The sequence below is a fragment of the Ranitomeya imitator genome, chromosome 1, assembly GCF_032444005.1.
Source record: "Ranitomeya imitator isolate aRanImi1 chromosome 1, aRanImi1.pri, whole genome shotgun sequence".
NCBI lineage: Eukaryota > Metazoa > Chordata > Amphibia > Anura > Dendrobatidae > Ranitomeya > Ranitomeya imitator.
The window spans coordinates 272,001,235-272,025,978 of record NC_091282.1 but is presented as its reverse complement, the minus strand read 5'-3'; the positions used below and the strand labels follow the sequence as shown (position 1 = coordinate 272,025,978).

Below are 24,744 nucleotides of genomic sequence, written 5' to 3'. Positions count from 1 at the left end.
ATGGCAAACGCACTGGACAGAGCAAGGTACAGAAGGACCAGGGTCAAACGAGGGCAAATGACAATCAGGCATGGAGCAGAGGAAGGAGTTACCTTAAATAGACCGAGTGCTGCAGAACTTCTGGGTGAAGATCCTCCAGAGTCATCGAGTGGAGGAATGGAGCGTCTGCTGACTAGAGAGAGAGAGTGCGCATGCGCAGTAAGAGACGTGCACCCGACGAGAGCCAGGGACCGGCGGCGAGTCAGAAGAGACCGGAAGGTGCGTGCGCACACCACTGGAGCGCGCCGGGCCAGGTAAGTATGTTGGTGCGCAGATTGAGCGGCGGCAGGTGGCGCCGTGACACCCTGTAGTGGTGGCAAGTGGGGTAATGAGGGGTTTATGTCACCTTCCTATTGAAAGTCTGCTTAGTAATGCTAATACTATAGTACCTAAAGAGTTAAATAAACACACACACATGCAGAAAAAAGTATTTTAATGAATTACACACAGTTTTACTATTTTATTATTCTGCCATTTCAAGCGAAGCCATCAATCTGAAATAAAAATAAAATAATAAACCAAAAGTATACTCCCTGATCCGTTGTAGTCCAATATAACAAGTGTCCCATGCAGTATCTGGGGGAGATAAAGCTTACAACCGGGAACGCTGCTAATACGACCGCTCCCGGCTGTAAGCTACTGGGGAATAAATGATGCGCAGCAGGCGCAAGCTCAGGAACTAGCGGTGACGTCACCGAGCCTGCGCTCCCTCACAGCCTGACCTGAGGTAACCTCTGGACTGTGGGAAAATGCCAGTGAAGAGGTTACCACAGGTAATATATCTATCTATTCTATCTATCTATTCATTCTAGCTATTCTATCTATTCATTCTGTCTATTCTATCAATCTATTCATTCTATCTATTCTATCTATTCTTTGTATCTATTCATTCTAATAATCTACATGAAGTTGTTGTTTTTTTCTCTGTGTGCACTCAACTTTATTGGCATGCACAAAGAGAAAAAAAACGCATGATAAAAACGCACCAAAAGGGCTGCAAAAACGTGGCAAAAACCGCACCTAAACCTGCTTTTTTGGCGCAGCTTCTTTCCTGGCAAGATGATCAGGTTTTGCTGCAGAAAAAAAACCAAAGCAAAAATGCCCCGTGTGAACTTTCCCTTAGTGACCGGGCCAATTTTTTTTAAATCTGACCATTGTCACTTTCTGTGGTAATAACTCTGCTATACTTCAACAAATCCCAGTGATTTTGAGACTGTTTTTTCGTGGCACATTATCATTTATGATAATGGTAAATTTAGGTAGATATGTTATGTGTTTAATGGTGATCCCCGGCGGCTGGTGCTGAAGCAGGCTTTCGTCATTCTCCCCTGCTCTGCCGGAAAGCAGAGGAGAATGATGAGCATAATATTAAAGTCCGAACGACAGCAGGTGGGGGCTACTGGGACTGTTACCCCGTCATCCCACACCTGCAGTCGCTAATAACAGTGACAGTAGGTGTGGATGATCAGTGTATTCCACAGCTGCCGGCTGCGATCGTTCAGAAATAAATGAATGAAAAACCACACTATTTTTATTAACCAACCAGACAAAACTCTCTGCTGGGGGCTGTAACCCCCAGTTGTCAGCTTCTGCAAGGTTGGTTATCAAGAATAGAGAGGTCCCCACGCTGTTTTTTTAAAATTATTTAAATAAATATTTTAAAAAAATGGCGTGGGGTCCTCCCCCATTTTTGACAACCAGCCTTGCTAAAGCTCACAGCTGGGGGCTGTTATTCTCAGACTCGTAAGGGGCCATTGATATTGTCCCCCCAGCCTAAAAACAGCAGCCCGCAGGTGACCAGAAAAGACTCATCTATTAGATGTTCCTTTTTCTGGTGCTTTGCCCTGGTCTTCCCACTTGCCCTGTAGCAGTGGCAAGTAGGGTAATATTTGTGGGGTTGATTTAACTTTTCAGGTGACATCAAGCCCATGGCTTAGTAATGGAGAGACATCTATAAGACACACATCCATTAGTCTGTGCTCAGAGGATGACGACCTGGACCTGTATGTGGGCCCGGATCAGGTACAGCTGGCCCCCTTTACCCCGTCTACCCCCAGGTCCAACACTGCTTATGCTGCATCCTGTCCTCCCCAGCCGCAGGCATGGAACCATACTGATAGGGTGGCATGGGACTCGTGCCGTTGAACTGCGAAAACTTGCTGGTAATACATAAGAAAGTTGTGCTTGTTGCACTATTGCACCTAAATAACACACGGAACTGTTCTGCATCCCTGCGGGCGAGGGAGCCATGGTAACACTCCCAGAATCGGGATTAATGCGGCTGGTACGGCCAGAAAAGAACGTTGAGTTGTTAGTCAAGTTTTGTTGCGCCTGTTGCACCCTTTCTGCTGGATAGCAGAACTCCACCTTTATGAAAGTGACGGGTCTTTAAACTAACAGACTGGGTGTGGCTGCAGCAACAAACTGTGCTCTATGACCAGGCCGTGCACACGTGGCACACGGGACAGTGCCATACATAAAGGGAGGGGGATGGCCCTTTAAAGAACTGCTGACCTTATGGAAAGGTCATAACCCTGTCTCTGGGCACACATGAAAAAGTTTTGTGGGAAACGAACTTTTGGTTCCCACATTGTACTGAAGGTGTAACCTGGAGGACTGTGTGGCAGGCACCTCTTGAGACAGACAGGATTTTCAAGTGTTGACTTTGCGCAGTCTCATTATCTACCTTGTTGACCTCCCTGTGTGGAGTATTTATTGTAAATATTAAAGTTCTGGGTAAATGGAAAAATAACCAACAGAGAGACATGGTGGATGTATCAACTAAAGTCCAGAGCCCCCCTAGGCATGAATATCCAGCAGGATCTTATGAATTATTATGAATGATGATAAGTTATGTTTCTTGTATATATTTTTTTCTTTCTCTTGCCTTAAGCATAGTATTTGTATATGCAAATTCCAGGCTAAACTCACTAATTATCTGTAGGTGTTGCCCTGTTTCTGTTATCTGCAGGATCAGATGGTGTAACCTAATGGGCCTAGTCCTTTATAGCAGTCCTCTTTCATTTTATTTTTATCACAATGATTAAGGTGGCACGACCGTTGAAACCCATATGGTTTTAAATGCACTTTAAGGCCGGTTTCACACGTCAGTGGCTCCAGTACGTGAGGTGACAGTTTCCTCACGTACCAGAGACACTGACTCACGTAGACACATTAAATTCAATGTGTCTCTGCACATGTCAGCATGTTTTCACGGACCGTGTGTCCGTTTGAAAAACACGGAAACATGTCAGTGTTCGTGGGAGCGCACGTATTACACGGACCCATTAAAGTCAATGGGTCCGTGTAAAACACGTACCGCACGCGGATGCTGTCCATTTGCAGTCCGTGTGCCATGCAGGAGACAGCGCTACAGTAAGCACTGTCCCCCCAGCGTGGTGCTGAAGCCGCCATTCATTTCTTCTCTCCAGCAGCGTTCGCTGGAGAGAAGATATGAAAAATCTTTTTTTTTTTTTTTGGTGTTTAAAAAAAAGATCCCTGTCCCCAACCCCCTCCCGCCCCCTGTGCGCCCCCCCACTGTTAATAAAATACTTACCCTGCTCCCTCGCTGCTTCCTCTCCTTGCTGCAGCTTCTCCTGTATGAGCGGTCACGGGGCGCCGCCCATTACAGTGATGAATATGCGGCTCCACCTCCCATAAGGGGATTGGGGACAGGGATCTTTTTTTTAAACACCAAAAAAAAAAAAGATTTTTCATATCTTCTCTCCAGCGAACGCTGCTGGAGAGAACAAATGAATGGCGGCTTCAGCACCAGATGCAGGGGACAATGCCTAACTGTAGCGCTGTCTCCTGCACAGTGCGTGTGGTACCCAGTCGGCACATGGGCGGCACACGGATGCCGCACGTGTGCCACACTGATGTGCCACGTGAGCACACGGACACGGATAATTCTGGTACCGATTTTTCCGGTACCGGAATTATCTGGACGTGTGGGACAGGCCTAAGCCTGTGACTATCATTGGTAAGAATTACCCGTCTTTGTGTCTCTAGATATAAAAATGCATTTTAGACTTTATGTGCTTTTAATGAAAATGGAATAAAAGTTATTTTTTATTTGTATCACCAACGCTTCTGCTTCACCTTCTCCTGTTAAATTTCAACAATTAGATCCCTTTGCTGTGTTGTAAGCAGTTAAGTGACCATGGCGGTTTCTGTAAAAATTAATATTTTAGGATAATCTTACTGCAAACTTTACGTGGATGCACTCAGAAACACTGGAAATGATGGCAGCTTTGTACTGACTGCTATTTTACTTGAATTTAATGGTGATTGGCAGATTAGGAAAACAACCACGTACCCAGTTATAAGATGGTGTTCACACTTATGCAACCATATTACAACCCCTGGAAAAAATTATGGAATCACCGACCTTGGAGGATGTTCATTCAGTTGTTTAATTTTGTTAAAAAAAAAGCAGATCACAGACATGGCACAAAACTAAAGTCATTTCAAATGGCAACTTTCTGGCTTTAAGAAACACTAAACTGTTTGACACTCATTAAGTCCATGCCTCAGAGGCTGCAAGCTGTTATAAAAGCCAGAGGTGGTGCAACAATTTACTAGTGATGTTTTAGATGTTTTTTGTTTTTCATGATTCCATAATTTTTTTCCTCAGAATTGAGTGATTCCATAATTTTTCCCCCATGCTTGATTAAAAAAAGTAACCATTACTGACTACCACATTTTTTGTTCTTGATTTCTTTTAGTCTTTCTTAAAGCCAGAAAGTTGCCATTTGAAATGACTTTAGTTTTGTGCTATGTCTGTGATCTGCTTTCTTTCTACAAAATTAAACAGCCGAATGAACATCCTCCAAGGCCAGTGATTCCATAATTTTTGCCAGGGGTTGTAAATTAGTTTTATTTTTATTCTCCACCACTAAAAATCACTATTGTTTCTTTCTCAACAGATTTGAACAGATTATGGGTAAGTTCACACACATTTTTGCTGCGTTTTTTTAATGCTAATTTTCAGCTGCTTTTTACAGTACCAGCAAAGCCTATGAGATTTCAGAAATCTCATGCACACACATTGTTTTTTTGTTTGATCAGTATTTTGTGCTTTGCTGCGTTTTTTGGACATAGAGCATGTCACTTCTTTCAGCATTTTTAATGCGTTTTTTCACCCATTGATTTGAATGGGTGTTAAAAAAAAATGCAGCAAAAATGCAACAAAAATGCAGGTATTATTATTTGCTGCGTTTTTGCTGCTGAAAATCCAAGGACATCATCATGGACAAAGAAGAAACAAAAACGCACCAAAAAAACGCACCAAAACCTCCTTTTTTGATGCAGCTTCTTTCCTGCCAAGAAGATCAGGTTTTGCTGCAGAAAAAAAAAGCAACAAAAACGCCCTGTGTGAACTTACCCTAAGGGCGAAATTACATTCAACTTCATTCTTCATGGCAGTATTCACGTTCAGTCACCGCTCTGTGTATAAAGCGCGGTGACTGTAACTGCATCCCCAGCACTGACCTATTGCTGACCCTAATAATGAGCATGTTTTAAGTCAGTGCCAGAGGCTCGGCAAGAGACCCCTCACTCTGTACATGGAGCGGTGACTGAATCCTCGCCAGCGCCATCAACATAACTGGAGCGCAAACGCTGCCACGAGGTATAAAGTACATTTCCCCCTGGTAGCGGGGCTCTGAGTGCAGGTGCTGGGCAGGTTCAGAATGCCATTACCATGCAGATTAACCGAATATCTTCAGTTGAATAGTGTTTTTTTCATATGTGAATTTACCTCTAAAGGTAGACAAATTTCTGAAATGGTTATTCTTGGTACGGTTTTTTTTTACAGGATAAAAACCTGGGATTTTAAGAGGAGTGTGAATTTCTTTATATCTAGTGTATATGGACAAGAACATACTGTATATTAAAATAATAATTAAGAAATGTTTTTAAATATAGTTATTGCATTCTTAACAACCAATCTCAAGAAAATGTTTCTGAAGTTTGTATAGCAATTTTGGCAGTATTAGAAATTATACATAGTGTAATTGCTACTGCAATTGTTGGGAATATTTTTAAATCTTCATAGGGTGAACTAAATGGACATAAAGGCCTTGTCCCCTCTAATTTTCTGGAAGAAGTGCCTGATGATGTAGAAGTTTACGTTTCTGATGCACCATCTCGATACCCTCCAGACACCCCAATGCGAACAAAAGTTAAGAGGGTAAGATGTTGTTGCTTTGAATTTATGTCAAGGTTGGGCATAAATTACAATATGTATAGTTATGTCTTAAGTTATCTTAACCCCTTTCTGACCAAGCTAAATTTGACCTTAACGACCAGGACAAATTTTAGACATCTGACCAGTGTCACTTTATGTGTTAATAATTCTGGAATGCTTCTGTGGATCCCAGTGATTCTGAGAATGTTTTTTTTAGGACATATTGTACTTAATGATAAATGAATGTTAAAATTTGTTCGATATGACTTGCGTTTATTTGTAAAAAAATTTCAAAATTGGCAAAAATTTAACAAAATTGCAATTTTAAAACTTTCAATCTTTATATCCTTAAACCAGTTAGTCATGCTGTACAAAATAATTAATAAATAACATTTCTCATGTCTACTTTATATCTGTATAATTTTACTACCAATTTCAATTTTTTCCACAAATTTGCAAAACCTCTTTCTTTAGGGATCTGTTCAGATTTCATTGGACTTTGAGGGGCCTATATATTGGAAACTCTCCAAAAGTGATACCATTTTAAAAACCCTACCCCTCAAATACTTCAAAACTGTTGTCAGGAAATTAATGCAAAGTGGAATGAAAAAAGAATACATTTAAATTTGCTTCTAAAATGTTGCTTAGGTTCTATTTTTTCACTTTTGCAAGAGGTAACACCAAAAAGTGGACCCCATAGTTACCCATTTTCTTTCAAGCGCAACGATACCCCAAATGTATTCAAAAAGTTCTGTTTGGACAAATGGCAAGGTGCAGGAAAAAAGGAGCAATATTTGAATTTTGCAACAAAAATTGTATGAAATAGTTTTTGGTGAGATGTTACATTTTCACGGCCCCTAAGGTGCCTAAACAGCAGACTTCCCCCACAAGTGACCCCATTTTTTGAAGCTACGTCCCTCACGGATTTTAACCATGGGTATAGTGAGGATTTTGAACTCAAAGGTACTACACAGAATTTGATTGTCATATTGAATGTCCTCATTAGTGTTGAGCACAAATGCTCGCTACTAGAGCTTCATTGGCTGCTCGAGTATGAACAGAGTATCGCAGGTGATCGACAGACATGCTCACGTTCTCGCTTGTTAGACATCCAAAAATATGAGGGATTGCCTGTATATGGCATTTGGGGCCCCATTTTAAACTTTGCCCAGGTGTAGGGCCCCACTTTGCCTAAAACCGGCCCTGCCTACAAGTGTACAAAGATATTATACAGTCACCATGTGACAAGTGGGCCTGTGTAACTTCAAATGCCAGGGCTGAATTTTAGTCCCAGTCCGGCCCTGTGTGTAAGTATAGTCCTGTTCTGTCCATTTAGGCTTTGACAACTTTGAGTTTGCCTTGGTTTATGATTTGTTCATTCCAAGTTTTGAACTTCATGATATCTCTGCAGCTTTTGATCTTCATTTTGACCAAGAGATATCTGCACCAAGATGTCTTTGCTGCTTTGATTCTGGCATGTCATGAGAATAATCAGGTCGACCATTGGCTCTTTCTGAGTAACTTGTTGACTGCCTTCCGACTTATGGGTGCAGCTTCCGGTACTATATCGAATTCCATTAGTTCTACTCGCCATCAAGTTTTCTTGGCATAATATGGAAGTAGATTGCCAGGCCTTTCTTCCCTGCAGTAATCAGGCAGCCGTGATGGAACTACACTGGATCAGCATTGTATTTTGCCCTTACAAACTGACTTATCGCGCCACAACCTGCACCTTATGCTTAGTATGGCAAATAATTTTTTTTCTAATAAAATTTAGTTAAAAAGCCCCTATCCTTCCTTCACTTCTCTTTCTAGCTTTTTTAATACCTACTTCCTATTTAATAAAGCTTTATTTGAGAGCCCTCAGTGCATGCTGTTATACTCAAACGAGATAACAGTTGCTGCCACAGCCTCTGCCCCATCATGAAATTAAGTGTCATCAGTGATGTCCGTTTCAGGGCCTTTTTATTTTTTTATAATTCTAAAAATAACAGTAAATACCTACGTATATGAATGGCTGCCCATCGAGTGGATATAAGTCCTTATCATCAAGGAAAATATTTAGAATTGAGAGTCCTCACTGTTTGATACCTTTTAACCCCTTCCCGACCTTTGACGCCACGTAGGCGTCATGAAAGTCGGTGCCAATCCGACCCATGACGCCTATGTGGCGTCATGGAAAGATCGCGTCCCTGCAGATCGGGTGAAAGGGTTAACTCCCATTTCACCCGATCTGCAGGGACAGGGGGAGTGGTAGTTTAGCCCAGGGGGGTGGCTTCACCCCCCCGTGGCTACGATCGCTCTGATTGGCTGTTGAAAGTGAAACTGCCAATCAGAGCGATTTGTAATATTTAACCTATTATAACGGGTGAAATATTACAATCCAGCCATGGCCGATGCTGAAATATCATTGGCCATGGCTGGAAATACTAATGTGCCCCCACCCCACCGATCGCCCCCCCAGCCCTCCGATCTGCCCGGTACACTGCCCCGCTCCCCTCCGTCCTGTGCTCCGCTCCCCCCCTTGCTCTTGTCCGCTCACCCCCGTGCTCCAATCACCCCCCCGTGCTCCAATCACCCCCCCTGCACTCCGATCCACCCCCCCGTGCTCCGTTCCACCCCCCCGTGCTCCGTTCCACACCCCTGTGCTCCGTTCCACCCTCCCCGTGCTCCGTTCCACCCCTCCCGCGCTCCGATTCACCCCCCCATGCTCCGATCCCCCCCCCGTGCTCCCCCCCACCCCATCATACTTACCGATCCTGCCGGGGTCCGTCCGTCTTCTCCCCGGGCGCCGCCATCTTTCAAAATGGAGGGCGCATGCGCAGTGCGCCCGCCGAATCTGCCGGCCGGCAGATTCGTTCCAAAGTGCATTTTGATCACTGAGATATAATCTATCTCAGTGATCAAAATAAAAAAATAATAAATGACCCCCCCCTTTGTCACCCCCATAGGTAGGGACAATAAAAAAATAAAGAATTTTTTTTTTCCACTAATGTTAGAATAGGGTTAGGGGTAGGGTTAGGGTAAGGGGTAGGGTTAGGGCTAGGGTTAGGGGTAGGGTTAGGGCTAGGGTTAGGGGTAGGGTTAGGGCTAGGGTTAGGGTTAGGGCTAGGGTTAGGGGTAGGGTTAGGGGTAGGGTTAGGGCTAGGGTTAGGGGTAGGGTTAGGGGTAGGGTTAGGGGTAGGGGTAGGGCTAGGATTGGGGTAGGGTTAGGGTTTCGTTATGTGCACACGTATTCTGGTCCTCTGCGGATTTTCCCGCTGCGGATTTGATAAATCCGCAGTGCTAAACCGCTGCGGATTTATGGCGGATTTACCGCGTTTTTTCTGCGCATTTCACTGCGGTTTTACAACTGCGATTTTCTATTGGAGCAGTTGTAAAACCACTGCGGAATCCGCAGAAAGAAGTGACATGCTGCGGAATGTAAACCGCTGCGTTTCCGTGCAGTTTTTCCGCAGCATGTGTACAGCGATTTTTGTTTCCCATGGGTTTGCATTGAACAGTAAACTCATGGGAAACTGCTGCGGATCCGCAGTGTTTTCCGCAGCGTGTGCACATACCTTTAGAATTAGGCTATGTGCCCACACTGCGGATTGGCCCATGCGGATTCGCAGCAGTGTTCCATCAGGTTTACAGTACCATGTAAACCTATGGAAAACCAAATCCGCTGTGCTCATGGTGCGGAAAATACCGCGCTGAAACGCTGCGTTGTATTTTTCCGCAGCATGTCAATTCTTTGTGCGGATTCCGCAGCGTTTTACACCTGTTCCTCAATAGGAATCCGCAGGTGAAATCCGCACAAAAAACACTGGAAATCCGCGGAAAATCCGCAGGTAAAACGCAGTGCCTCACCACACATCTAGATTAGTTCCTTTGGGGGTCTATGTTCCAAAATGGGGTCATTTCTGGGGGATCTCCAATATTTAGGCACACAGGGGCTCTCCAAATGTGACATGGTGTCCGCTAATGAATGGAGCTAATTTTCCATTTAAAAAGCCAAATGGCGTGCCTTCCCTTCCGAGCCCTGCCGTGCGCCTAAACAGTGGTTTACCCCCACATATGGGGTATCAGCGTACTCAGGACAAACTGGACAACAACATTTGGGGTCCAATTTCTCCTATTACCCTTTGCAAAATAGGAAATTCCAGGCTAAAAAATCATTTTTGAGGAAAGAAAAATTATTTTTTATTTTCATGGCTCTGCGTTATAAACTTCTGTGAAGCACCTGGGGGTTTAAAGTGCTCAATATGCATCTAGATAAGTTCCTTGGGGGGTCTAGTTTCCAAAATGGGGTCACTTGTGGGGGATCTCCAATGTTTAGGCACACAGGTGCTCTCCAAACGCGACATGGTGTCTGCTAACAATTGGAGCTAATTTTCCATTCAAAAAGTCAAATGGCACGCCTTCCCTTCCGAGCCCTACCGTGTGCCCAAACAGTGGTTTACCCCCACATATGAGGTATCGGCGTACTCGGGAGAAATTGCCCAACAAATTTTATAATCCATTTTATCCTATTGCCCATGTGAAAATGAAAAAATTGAGGCGAAAAGAATTTTTTGTGTGAAAAAAAAGTACTTTTTCATTTTTACAGATCACCCTGAGGAAGAAGAGCGGTGCTCTTTGAAACATGTTGGTTTAATCTTCTCCCCCTTTTTTGAGTGATCCAGCGCTCCTTACTGCAGGTGACGTCACTAGGTGGGAGGAGCTTAGCGGCCATTGCTGTTTCTGTTGGCGGTATCCAGGGAACGCTACCGGCCGGAGCTTCCCTGAGGTACGCTGCATAGTATTTTTTGGCACGCACCACGCCGGGACCCTCGGCGATTCATACCAGGCAGAGGGACACCTACCCACACTCAGCGCGGACTTGCACGTGGCGGTGACAGTCTTATAAGTAGGTAAGCTGAAGTGATTGGCACTTAATATATTGAGAGACAGACTGTGCGGCTAGTGCGGTACTGCAGCGGTGAGGGGAGCATTTGTTTCTGGGGTAAGGAGCCTCTGACGTTGTGCATTCACGGGGAGGGTCTGTTTGTTCTTTGTTTTAGCTATTTATTATGTACTATATAGGATTGATTTTTGTATGTTAGCGCGGCATCTATTTGTTTGTATTGAATTTTATTGCTATTTAGGGGGGCACTACCCTGATTGATGCCAGCAGCTGAGAATCGCTAGGTTTTTTGGGTGAGCGCCAGTGTCTTTATAACCATTTTTACAGATCAATTTGTGAAGCACCTGAGGGTTTAAAGTGCTCACTAGGCATCTAGATAAGTTCCTTGGGGGTCTAGTTTCCAAAATGGGGTCACTTGTGGGGGAGCGCCAATGTTTAGGCACACAGGGTCTCTCCAAACGCGACATGGTGTCCGCTAACGATGGAGATAATTTTTCATTCAAAAAGTCAAATGGCGCTCCTTCCCTTCCGAGCCTTACCATGTGCCCAAACAGTGGTTTACCCCCACATGTGAGGTATTGGTGTACTCAGGAGAAATTGCCCAACAAATTTTAGGATCCATTTTATCCTGTTACCCATGTGAAAATGAAAAAATTGAGGCTAAAAGAGTTTTTTTGTGAAAAAAAAGTACTTTTTCATTTTTATGGATCAATTTGTGAAGCACCTGGGGGTTCAAAGTGCTCACTATGCATCTAGATAAGTTCCTTGGGGCGTTTAGTTTCCAAAATGGGGTCACTTGTGGGGGAGCTCCAATTTTTAGGCACACGGGGGCTCTCCAAACGTGACATGGTGTCCGCTAAAGAGTGGAGCCAATTTTTTATTCAAAAAGTCAAATGGCGCTCTTTCCCTTCCAAGCCCTGCCGTGCGCCCAAACAATGGTTTACCCCCACATATGAGGTATCAGCGTACTCAGGACAAATTGGACAACAACTTTCGTGGTTCAGTTTCTCCTTTTACCATTGGGAAAATAAAATAATTGTTGCTAAAATATAATTTTTGTGACTAAAAAGTCAAATGTTCATTTTTTCCTTCCATGTTGCTTCTGCTGCTGTGAAGCACCTGAAGGGTTAATAAACTTCTTGAATGTGGTTTTGAGTACCTTGAGGGGTGCAGTTTTTAGAATGGTGTCACTTTTGGGTATTTTCAGCCATATAGACCCCTCAAACTGACTTCAAATGTGAGGTGGTCCCTAAAAAAATGGTTTTGTAAATTTCGTTGTAAAAATGAGAAATCGCTGGTCAAATTTTAACCCTTATAACTTCCTAGCAAAAAAAAATTTTGTTTCCAAAATTGTGCTGATGTAAAGTATACATGTGGGAAATGTTATTTATTAACTATTTTGTGTCACATAACTCTCTAGTTTAACAGAATAAAAATTCAAAATGTGAAAATTGCGAAATTTTCAAAACTTTCGCCAAATTTTCCATTTTTATCACAAATAAACACAGATTTTATTGACCTAAATTTACCACTAACATGAAGCCCAATATGTCACGAAAAAACAATCTCAGAACCGCTAGGATCCGTTGAAGCGTTCCTGAGTTATTACCTCATAAAGGGACACTGGTTAGAATTGCAAAAAACGGCAAGGTCTTTAAGGTCAAAATAGGCTGGGTCATGAAGGGGTTAATGAAAGTTAGCCATTAAAAGGTATCAACCACTGAGGACTCTCAATTTTAAATATTTTTCTATCCACTGGCTAACACGGTACCAAGATATATATCTTTCCTTATCATCAAGGAGTGATGTTTCTTTCCATCAAAAGTACATTTAGAACACAACATATGAAGCATGCCACATTTTACTTGTATAAAGGATACGCTATTTGCTGCATAATAAAACTAAAGGCACAGTACGGGACCACAACATTTTATCAGAAGTGTATCAAAGCTATGGACCATACAGATCCATAATGCAACCTATTACTGATGAAAACAATTAAAATAAATGATGTCTTTGCAAGTTCCACAATCAGTGGGTTATATGTTACTGCATACCCGTTTATTTCTCTTTCAGTTCAACATTTGTCTGCTGTCCTTTACATTACTCAGTTCAATGTATTGTGTTTATGCCTTGCAATGATGACATTACTTTTGCACTATTTTTTTTTTCATTTATTTTAATGCCATTGTGTTAATATATCAGAAATCCACGTTTTAACCTTACTTTTTTACATTACTTTTGTTTGTGTCATCACTGCTTTATTTTCTGTTTTGTCCTGGCTCATCTACTTTGGAACAGAAGAAGAGTGTACATTTCACACCTTAATGAGGCAGTATAGCCTTCACGTAAGTGAACAACTGAAGATGCCAGTGGTTTTCATACTGACACAGTTCAGAAAACGTTCTTACAAATTAAAGAATAATGATGGTAAACCACGTCTTAATATATGAGAGCATTTTGCAACATGAAAACAAAGTTTTTATATCTTGAACAGAAATTCAACCGCTGTACAGCTATATGGCTGATGATGAAAAGAAATGTGTTCAATGACACATGAAGAATAGCCAGTCATTTAACCTGTGCTTGACAGAGCTGTGTTTCAAACTGCATGTGCTGTTTTTTTGCCTCCCCTGGTTAGAAATATTCCTTTTTACCTCCTTTCCAAATCAAAATGTTTTTTTTTTTGTGCAGAGCAAATAAAAATGAGAATGGAATTTCCACCTGCTAAAAATCTAGACTTCTACGTTCTGTCAAGGTACATAAAAACTTGTTACTTGAACTTGTGAATGTTACAAACCTCTCATATATGATAGCTGCAAAGTCTTTTAATATGAGATATGAGGTGTATGTTTCAAAGACATTTTACAAAAATGTTAAATATTTTTCATCTAAAACTAGAAAACTAATCAGAATGCCTTCCATGAAGACTTACAAAACTGTATGGTAGTATCTAAAATTGAAGCATTATGGATTATGTTAGACTGAAACATACAGCTCAGTTATAGAATTCATTATGCCCACAAAAACCATGGTATCTTCAGGTGTGTAAACATGGGATGTTTGACTTTTTCCTAAGTTTTAGTCGACCTTGATTTCGAATCAGAATCAGACTCGAGCCCGCATAACCAAACACACAAGTGGCCTAAAACGAGCAACCAGTTCTCAACTAATGCAACATTGTGCTACCAAGTCACATTGGTTTGTAGAACAGCACACTAGTAAATAGTAACCGTCATTTTAATTTTTATTTCATAAATCAACGGTACACATAAAAATAAGCAACTTTGTAAAACATTTTATCAGAGAAATCTGCTTCTTTTCCCTCCTGTATAGAAAAATAGGAGACAAAAAAAGCGCAAATAGGGTCTTATCCCCAGGATTGTTTCTACTCAATTGTGAGAGAACTGCTCACATGGTGGTGCACAGTACAGGCGTGTAGTTTGTCAGCTGCTGCAGATCCACAGGTCGGCGCTGCGACCTCTCAGAACCATTATAATAGATGAAATGTGGATTACATCCGCGCTGCTGCGACAAATAATAGATCCAGATATACTTGTAAGGTGTTCGGGTGGTTTATTCAACGCGTTTCAAAGCTCATGGCTTCTTCTTCAGGAAGTTTCCACACAAAGCCATGAGCTTCGAAACGGTTCTTTTCCCTCCTGGACTGATCATTCATCTTCAAAATCCTCAATTCACAGGGTAAAATCTGTGTTCATTGAAGATAGATTTTTCCCTTACTGAAATAGATGACAGTTGGTTTTAATAAGATGTAGAAGGAAGGAGCTCGGCTTCTAGCTCCTCCCCCCGTCTCCGCTACACAGAATCTTGCAGGTAGCAATTATCACCTATCTCACTAGTATAACACTCTATTTTCACTAAATACAGATTTTACTCTTAAATTGAGAATTTTGAAAATGACTGGTCAGTCCAGGAGGAGAAAGATGTATATGACTTCAGCAAAGCATTTGACAAAGTATCTCACAAAATCCTTTTTAAAAAAATGACTATGTATGGAATGGACAAGGTAACTGTTAGGTGGATTCATAACTGGCTTAGTGATCGGACCCAAAGAGTGGTCGTAAATGGCTGCACATCCAGTTGGAAGAATGTCTCAAGTGGGGTACCACAGAGTTCTGTCCTGGGCTCTGTATCGTTCAACATCTTTATCAATGATTTAGATGAAGTAATTGAGGGTACACTGATTACATTTTCTGATGACACAAAGCTTGGAGGGATAGCTCATACTAGAGATGAGAAAGAGAGGATTCAAAAAGACATAAATAACCTGGAGCAGTGGGCAGCAACTAACAGAATGGTTTTTAACAAGGAAAAATGCAAAGTACTACATCTGGGCAATAAAAATGAAAAAGACTTGGGTAAACTAATAGATCATAGACTGAACATGAGTCAACAGTGTGATGCAGCAGCAAAAAAGGCAAATGCAATTCTGGGATGTATTAGCAGAAGCATACAGTCTAGATCACGTGAAGTCATTATTGCCCTCTAATCCTCTTTGGTCACACCTCATCTGGAATACTGTATCCAGAAGTGGGCACCACATTTTAAAAAAGACTTCAACAAACTGGAGCAAGTTCAGAGAAGAGCGACCAGAATGGTGACCGGTCTGCAAACCATGTCTTATGAGGAACGGTTACAGGATTTGGGAATGTTTAGCTTGCAAAAAAGAAGACTGAGAGGAGACTTAATAGCTGTCTACAAATTTCTCAAGGGCTGTCACATTGTTGAAGGATTATCTGTATTCTCATTTGCACAAGGAAAGACTAGAAGCAATGGGATGAAACTGAATGGGAAGAGACACAGATTAGATATTAGAAAAAACTTTTTGACAGTTAGGGTGATCAATGAGTGGAACAGGCTGCCACAAGAGGTGGTGAGTTCTCCTTCCATTGAAGTTTTCAAACAGAGGCTGGAAAGACATCTGACTGGGATGATTTAGTGAATCCTGTTTTGAGCAGGGGGTTGGACCAGATGACCCAGGAGGTCCCTTCCAACTCTACCATTCTATGATTCTGTATTCTCTGATAAGACACAATGCACAACATAAATGAGTACACCCCAATTAATTTGTCAGAAAACCTTTTAGAATCAACATTTTCTATGGGGAAAAAATACTCCCATAAATGGGAAACACAATTTGTTATTCTGCACACTCAAAAATGTAATTTTACTAACAAATTCAATCAAGACCATGTTACTCAAAATTACACTCTAATGAAAGTCTTAGGAGCAAAGATAAAGCTTAGACTACAAAATTCTAATTAACCAGAATTCCAACACATATAGGCTTAATTATTCATTAAACAGGTGTCCAGCAAACAGTTGACTATTATAGGGCGTTACCTAACAAAGAAAACCCCTTTCCTTTCATTCTGTCATCAATGGCACCACATGGAAAATAAATTATTTCTTTACCCAAGAAAGGTGAACACTACAAGAAGATCAGCAAAGCGTTACTTATCAGTCAGAATACTGAGGCAAAAGTGATGCAAATATGATTGTAGATGGAACTGCAGGTATGTCGGAGACATCCAGGCCAACCATGGAAATTAACACCTAAACAAGAGTGTCTTCTGTTGAGAAGGGGTGAAGAAAATTGACATGAACGTTCACTGCAGTTAGGTAACAAGGAAAGCCAAACTGGAGTATTTTTCTTGACTCAATGCAGTGGTGTACACTACAGAGAAATGGCATGCATGGTTGCCATACATGCAGGAAGACTCTCCTAAAGACCATGCACAAAAAAGCCTGCCTACAGTTTGCCAGGGCCTATGTTCTATACTTTGGCATATTGGGACCAAGATAACTGTATTTGGAACTGATGGTTTCAAAACTGTGTAGTGTTCCAAAGGTGAGGAGTCCAAACGCATGGTATTTTTATGAGTGCTGCTGGTGTTAGGGAGCTTCATTTCATGAATTCACAGATGTACTGCTCTGTGTTGAAATAGAAGATGCTACCATCACTCTGTGCCCTTGGTAGATGTGCACTTTTCCAACATGATAATGATTCAAAACACACAATTAAGGCCACTGCTTAATTTCTGAAGAACAGGTTGAAAGTGAATCAGTATGTTTCTTTAAAAATTATTGAGGTCATACAAAATACTAGATGTATGTGTTTTTGATGTGGGGTGTATTCATTTTTGCATAAGCAAATTTGAGAAAAATAAGGAAAGTTATAATATTAACCTTACTTTCATGTTATGGGTTAAAAAAATTTTTCTATGAAACTTAGTCTTGTCAAAATTTTGGAAATTGTTCTTGTGTTCAGTGAGATATTGATAAAAATATAATTTCCAAAGGGAGAATACTCATTTATGCTGAGCATTTTACATTACAAAGTTGCTTACTTTCATGTGTACTATTGATTTATAAAATAATTTAATCTTTAAGTAATGCCTTTAAGAAACTCTGTCAGAGGATCAACCTTCCTAAGCTGTCTTTATGGGCATGCAGGTCATAGAAAGTTGAATGAAATGATACCTTGATATCTGCAATACAATGTGTTACAAGCTCATTTGCATGTAAGAAAAATGTAGATTTCTGTGGAACAAGAAATCAAATTGCAAATACCTATGTACTATCAACTTCTTGTGGCCTACATGCCCATATAGATGGCTTACCAGGGTTAATCCTACTGATATTCCCTTTAAAGGGAACCTGTCACCAGACTTTTTCCATATAAAGTACGGCCAGCACCGTTAAGCTCTCGTTTACAGCATTGTAGGATGCTGTATGTCCCCAATCACCTATGCATGGTACAAAACAACCTTTTATTATACTCACAGATGGTGCAGTCCGATCCGATGTGCTTCTCTGTTTTAGATTGGGCGCTTCCTCTCTTCTTACAATTGCAGTCTTCCTTTCCTGTTTCATGTGGATGATGCATTTACGCCTTCCACACTGTGTCCCCAATAGTGCTCCTGCGCACCTCTCTCTGCCCTGCCGAAGACAGAGCAACGTACTGTATTGCGCATGTGCCGGGACAGGCCAAAAAGTGCAATGACTTGTAGGTAAAGCCGTTGCATACGCACTACGGTGCTTTTCCCTCAGCAGGGCAGAGAAGAGAGCCTGTGCAGGAGTCTGGGGGACACTGTGCGGATGATGTAGGATTAGTGATGAGCGAGTGTACTCGTTGCTCGGGTGATCTCTGAGTATTTGTTAGTGTTCGGAGATTAAGTTTTCATCGCCTCGGCTGAATGATTTAGAGCTATTAGCTAGGCTGAGTACATGTGGTGGTTGCCTGGTTGCTAGGGAATCCTCACATGTAATCAAGCAGGCGAGTGTTAGGGGTCGAGTTCCAGCTTCTGCACAGGGGGAATCTCGGGCCATCCCCTCTGCGGTCTCCCATTCTTCTCCTGCCGCAGTGGAGCCTGCTCAGCGGAGGCATCAGTCCCAGCGTCTTGCTCAGTCTGACTCTGTACAAAGAGTTACTGCTGCTTTTCCTGCTTCTGCCATTGAAGCCAGTGCTGGGCAGCGGCGAGCAGACGCTTCTAGGACTAAGTCCTGCTTTTCTCGTTCTGAGCATGCCCAGAGTAAGATCTCTCAGTGGAGATCGAGGGTCACATGTTCAGATACTGCAGCTAAATCCATTGGTCCTCCAGGAAGGTCCTGTAGGTGCTCAGGCTCTGTAGCAGCCTCTCATTGGTCCTTCTAGGAAGGTCCTGTACATGCTGCAACTATTTAAGACTCGCATGGCCGCACGGCCATGCGCTAGTATCTTTCTAAGTTATGTGCTTTGCACCAGTGTTGTCATGTAAGTTTATGTTCAGGGACCGGGCTGAAATAAGCCCCTAGAATGCTGGCACCACCGGCGAGGAGATTGCGTGTTTGTATGTATTCAGGGACCTGGCTGAAATAAGCCCCTAGAATGCTGGCACCTCCGGCGAGGAGTTTTGTGTGCATGCGTGACCACTGACTGCTCTCTGTTGGGCAGTTTGCCTGTGCCTCTGTGAAGTCTAACAGGTCACAGTGCTTTCATGGCTACTCTGTGAAATTACAAAGCTTGTTCATACCGCCATATAGTGCCGCCATTGCTAGCAGCAGGTTCTCCTGCACGGTGGACCCCGGGCTGCGAACGCACCAATATCAATAAAAACATCTCTATTTACTTGGTGCGTTCCGCTAGCCCTAACAGCGAGTAGCTGTAAATCATTCAGCTGCGGTGATGAAAACTTTGAACACTAACAAATACTCGGAGATCACCCAAGCGTGCTTGGGAACACCCGAGCAACAATTACCCACTCATCACTATGTAGGATGCATCATCCACAAGAAGAAGGGAAGAAGGACGGCAATTGTAAGAAAAGAAGAGGCATCAGATCGAGACCCGAGATGCTCATTGGACAGGACATTCTTAGGGCATAATAAAAGGTATTTTTAAGAAATTTAAGAAAGCTTAAAGATGCTGACCGTACTTTATGTGGGGAAAACCTTATGACAGGTTCCCATAAAGTAATGTTGTATCCACATTTATTCAAGCACCAGAGAATAGCCCTCCAGTTTGTGTTAAAGATGCAACATTTTTGGGACAAAAAAATCTTAATCAGGCATGTATTAGATGGATAAAGCTTTTTTTTCATGATGTATTCACTGCAGCATACAATGTACTGAAGCCTTCATTGGTGCACCAGAGGGCACCTACCCACTACAGGCCTGACGAAAGGCTTGTATCCGTAACATTGTTTCTTAAAAAAAATTGTGGTGTCATTCTATGGCAGTGGAATTGAATGAAACTTCACTTGTGTCTGCTGGTGGGTTGTCCTACAAACCAATTTAACATGTTGAGCTTTTGGGCAAGAAGTGGTCAACTTCCTCTGAACATACATTCAGAAATTCATATCACAACTTAGAGTAGTGCAGCCTGATACGTGTGAACAATTAAAGGGAATGTATCATTTAATATTGTTTTACTAATGTAAACCTAGTAACTTTTATTTTTCTAATTTGTTTATATTTTCTGATTGAGAAAGCCATTTGGCCTGAGATGCTGTTAACAGCATACAGAGATTTCTTTACCCATTAACCATAGGAAAAAGTCTGAAGACTTCTATTAGAATGTGCTAGGCATGCTCTCTGTCCTTTGCAGAGAACGCTGTGTAGGAAGTAAGCTGGGACCATAAAGAATTGTGAATGGCGTGATACTGTTACTTACATCTAGATGTTACCTTCATGTAATGCTGCCTGTGATAAGAATGCAGAGCGGGAAATATTAGACGATGATTAGGCAAGGAAATAAAAATAAATACAAGATTTCACTTTTTTTAATATAGTGATAAGGAATAAAATCAAAATAATTTCAAAGTTCTTGAAGACAAAAAGTCTAACAAAACTTGATTTAAACACTTGTTCTTTTTCTGATCACACATTCCCTTTAAACAGTCTAAGACTAGATATGGAAATTAGCATTGGTTGTGAAGAAAGGGCTCTAGTCTAATTGTGATTCTAATTAAGGCTCAAGTAAAGTTAGCTGTGTGACAACCCTTTCGATTACGGTACTTAATGGACTATTGAATTAAAAACTGTCTTTTCGTCAAAGGAATGCAAGTGCAGGTTCTACACGGGATCTGCATCCCAGCACTTCATCACTTTAAGGTACACATGCCCAACACAAGTAGTTCTTTAACCTGTGTAAAATCTTAGGAATCAACATTAACCACTGCTAGACCAAAGGTAGGCAGCGTCAGCATGATATGATACTGTTTGCATAACTGAATAACTTTTGGACATTTATTTTGCAGGCTCCATCCGAGAATACAGGTACACCAAGGAGAGCACCGTCACCAACAGTTCATCTTCATTCTGTGTCACCACCATCCTCCATGGGTTCAGGTAGCCCAATGAGAAGCAGAGATCGCACATCAAAGAAGAAAAAAGGTCTGCTATCCAAAGGAAAAAAGTTATTAAAAAAGCTTGGGGCTGTGAAATAAGTTACCTCTGACAAACATTCAACTTCATCAGAATTTTACATGTAAGGTACAGTGGGGCAAAAAAGTATTTAGTCAGTCAGCAATAGTGCAAGTTCCACCACTTAAAAAGATGAGAGGCGTCTGTAATTTACATCATAGGTAGACCTCAACTATGGGAGACAAACTGAGAAAAAAAAATCCAGAAAATCACATTGTCTATTTTTTTAACATTTTTTTTGCATATTATGGTGGAAAATAAGTATTTGGTCAGAAACAAACAATCAAGATTTCTGGCTCTCACAGACCTGTAACTTCTTCTTTAAGAGTCTCCTCTTTCCTCCACTCATTACCTGTAGTAATGGCACCTGTTTAAACTTGTTATCAGTATAAAAAGACACCTGTGCACACCCTCAAACAGTCTGACTCCAAACTCCACTATGGTGAAGACCAAAGAGCTGTCAAAGGTCACCAGAAACAAAATTGTAGCCCTGCACCAGGCTGGGAAGACTGAATCTGGAATAGCCAACCAGCTTGGAGTGAAGAAATCAACAGTGGGAGCAATAATTAGAAAATGGAATACATACAAGACCACTGATAATCTCCCTCGATCTGGGGCTCCACGCAAAATCCCACCCCGTGGGGTCAGAATGATCACAAGAACAGTGAGCAAAAATCCCAGAACCACGCGGGGGGACCTAGTGAATGAACTGCAGAGAGCTGGGACCAATGTAACAAGGCCTACCATAAGTAACACACTACGCCACCATGGACTCAGATCCTGCAGTGCCAGACGTGTCCCACTGCTTAAGCCAGTACATGTCCGGACCCGTCTGAAGTTTGCTAGAGAGCATTTGGATGATCCAGAGGAGTTTTGGGAGAATGTCCTATGGTCTGATGAAACCAAACTGGAACTGTTTGGTAGAAACACAACTTGTCGTGTTTGGAGGAAAAAGAATACGGAGTTGCATCCATCAAACACCATACCTACTGTAAAGCATGGTCGTGGAAACATCATGCTTTGGGGCTGTTTCTCTGCAAAGGGGCCAGGACGACTGATCCGGGTACATGAAAGAATGAATGGGGCCATGTATCGTGAGATTTTGAGTGCAAACCTCCTTCCATCAGCAAGGGCATTGAAGATGAAACGCGGCTGGGTCTTTCAACATGACAATGATCCAAAGCACACCGCCAGGGCAACGAAGGAGTGGCTTCGTAAGAAGCATTTCAAGGTCCTGGAGTGGCCTAGCCAGTCTCCAGATCTCAACCCTATAGAAAACCTTTGGAGGGAGTTGAAAGTCCGTGTTGCCAAGCGAAAAGCCAAAAACATCACTGCTCTAGAGGAGATCTGCATGGAGGAATGGGCCAACATACCAACAACAGTGTGTGGCAACCTTGTGACGACTTACAGAAAACGTTTGACCTCTGTCATTGCCAACAAAGGATATATTACAAAGTATTGAGATGAAATTTTGTTTCTGACCAAATACTTATTTTCCACCATAATATGCAAATAAAATGTTAAAAAAACAGACAATGTGATTTTCTGGATTTTTTTTTCTCAGTTTGTCTCCCATAGTTGAGGTCTACCTATGATGTAAATTACAGACGCCTCTCATCTTTTTAAGTGGTGGAACTTGCACTATTGCTGACTGACTAAATACTTTTTTGCCCCACTGTATATTAAGGCCTTGACATTTAAAGGGCATACGGTCTTAAGAAAACTAACAAAGTAACTTTTACCAGATTACAAAAACACTTCAGAGATGGCTGTATATGTGGGTAAAGAACTCACAAGGTTACAAATCTGGCCCAATATTCAAGCTAATTATTTGCAGCCTTGATGTTTTTGCCTTACTTGATGCACAATGATTTGTAATGTTCGATAGATGTACAGAATATATTCTTTGTAGTTTTTGTGTGCATCTTGTCGTATTCTAATTGTACCATTGTGATTACAAAGCTCATTAAGAAACTGAAATCAAACAGGAAATTCAGAATACTAGATATTCCAGTAAATGTCTGTCAGCCCCCTTTTCTGCTGTTATACTCAACCTGCAACAAGATCGTTCACAGCCAAGTAAATCTCTCAAGGTCAGTCCAATCAGCCAGATATTAGACTACACTTAATAAGTTCAGATTGGCATCTTCAAATGTACCATTACTGCAAAAATCCATGTTACTATTTTGTAAGTACAGTCCATTTGTAGGTTCTTTGTACTATTTATACATGATTTTCAGACTGCCTTTCTTTTGTAAAATGAAGGTTTACAATTAAACACTCCCCTCATTGTGTCTTCAAAATGTACATAAACTGTAAAATAATGTGCTAGAATGAAATTCAAGACTTATTGGCCGAAAAGTGGTTAAAGTGTTGTGTGGGTGTGTGCATGTGTACATTTGATGTGTAAATTATTTTATATAAATAAATTTGATATTTTGTACACTGTGTCCATGATTACTTGTCTATGAAACTGATGGAAGCTACATTTCTTGACATCGTTTTGCTGCTGTTGGGTAACGATAACGAACCATTCACAGCAGTATAAGAGGACTTGCTCTGTGTTATACCTTTGGTGTCTGCATGATCCAACTGTAATATTATGATTAGTGATGAGCGACCCTATGGGTATTCGTGTTCGGGCGTACTTTTTAAAAAGTCTCATTCAGGATTCGAATTTGACCTGACTGCAGACACTGAATCCCATTCCAGTCAATGGGGCCCAGAACTTCAGTGCTGTAAAATGGCCAGAGTAAGGACTAGGCGGTTGGAAAAGGAAGCCAAATGGGTGATTAGAGCAGGACAATTGACCTCCAAACAAACTTGGATAGGAAAATTACCGTATTTTCCGGCGTATAAGACGACTGGGCGTATAAGACGACCCCCAACTTTTCCAGTTAAAATATAAAATCTTCTCAAAAGTCGGGGGTTGTCTTATATGCCGGGTGTCGTCTTATAGGGTGGGTGCGGAGCAATCTGCGGTCGAAGTATATAGTGGGGGGGAGTGGTCCCGATGACGAGGTGAGGGAGCGCCTCACCAGGAAGGTGTAAGTGAAGCAAACTGTCAGCGTCTGGGATGCCAGGAGTATGCAAAAAAGAGAGAGAGCGGTGCTGTGCCTAGAAAAACACTCCTCTTTCACTAATCTGGCTCACCCTTGTATCCTATTATCTCCTTCTCTGCTTCTGCTTCACTTACACCTTCCCGGTGAGGTGCCCCCTCACCTCGTCATTAGGACCGCTCCCCCCACAATATGCGGTGACCGCAGATTACTCCGCATCTGCCCTATAAGACGACACCTGGCGTATAAGACGATACCCGACTTTTGAGAAGATTTTCAAGGGTTAAAAAGTAGTCTTATACGCCAGAAAATACAGTACTTAAAAATTTCACCCACAGAAGCATGGGGCAAAGTACCCCTACATTTGCAGCTTACAAATTTCACCCACAGAGAATGTTTCCACATTTATCCCACAGAAGCTGATAACAAATTTCACCCACAGAGCAGGTTTTCACACTTCCCAGAGGAAGCAGAGTATACACAGCGGCTTAAAGGCACAGCGCGTTCACAGGTATAGGTTAAAGAATACACACAGCAGCTTTTGGTACAGTACTATCACAGACATGGTTGCATAAAAGTAGAAACATGTTTGGACAAACATCACTACCACTGACACAGTTGAAGATTACAAAGACTTGGTT

General features: G+C 41.9%; 1 protein-coding gene across 2 annotated transcripts in view; it reads left to right on the top strand.

Moving 5' to 3' along the window:
* RIMBP2 (RIMS binding protein 2) overlaps window positions 1-23,487 on the top strand; it is a 524,709-nt gene extending 501,222 nt beyond the window's left edge. The window contains exons 25-27 of one of the 2 annotated variants that reach the window (XM_069756049.1): window positions 6,098-6,232; window positions 20,879-21,116; window positions 22,725-23,487. In XM_069756049.1, the coding sequence (XP_069612150.1) occupies window positions 6,098-6,232; window positions 20,879-21,067 (324 nt within the window). In that variant the 3' untranslated portion in view covers window positions 21,068-21,116; window positions 22,725-23,487. Of the gene's footprint in view, window positions 1-6,097; window positions 6,233-20,878 lie in introns of both variants that reach the window. The other variant, XM_069756050.1, reaches the window with a different exon arrangement.
* The last annotated feature ends 1,257 nt before the right edge of the window (window positions 23,488-24,744 follow it).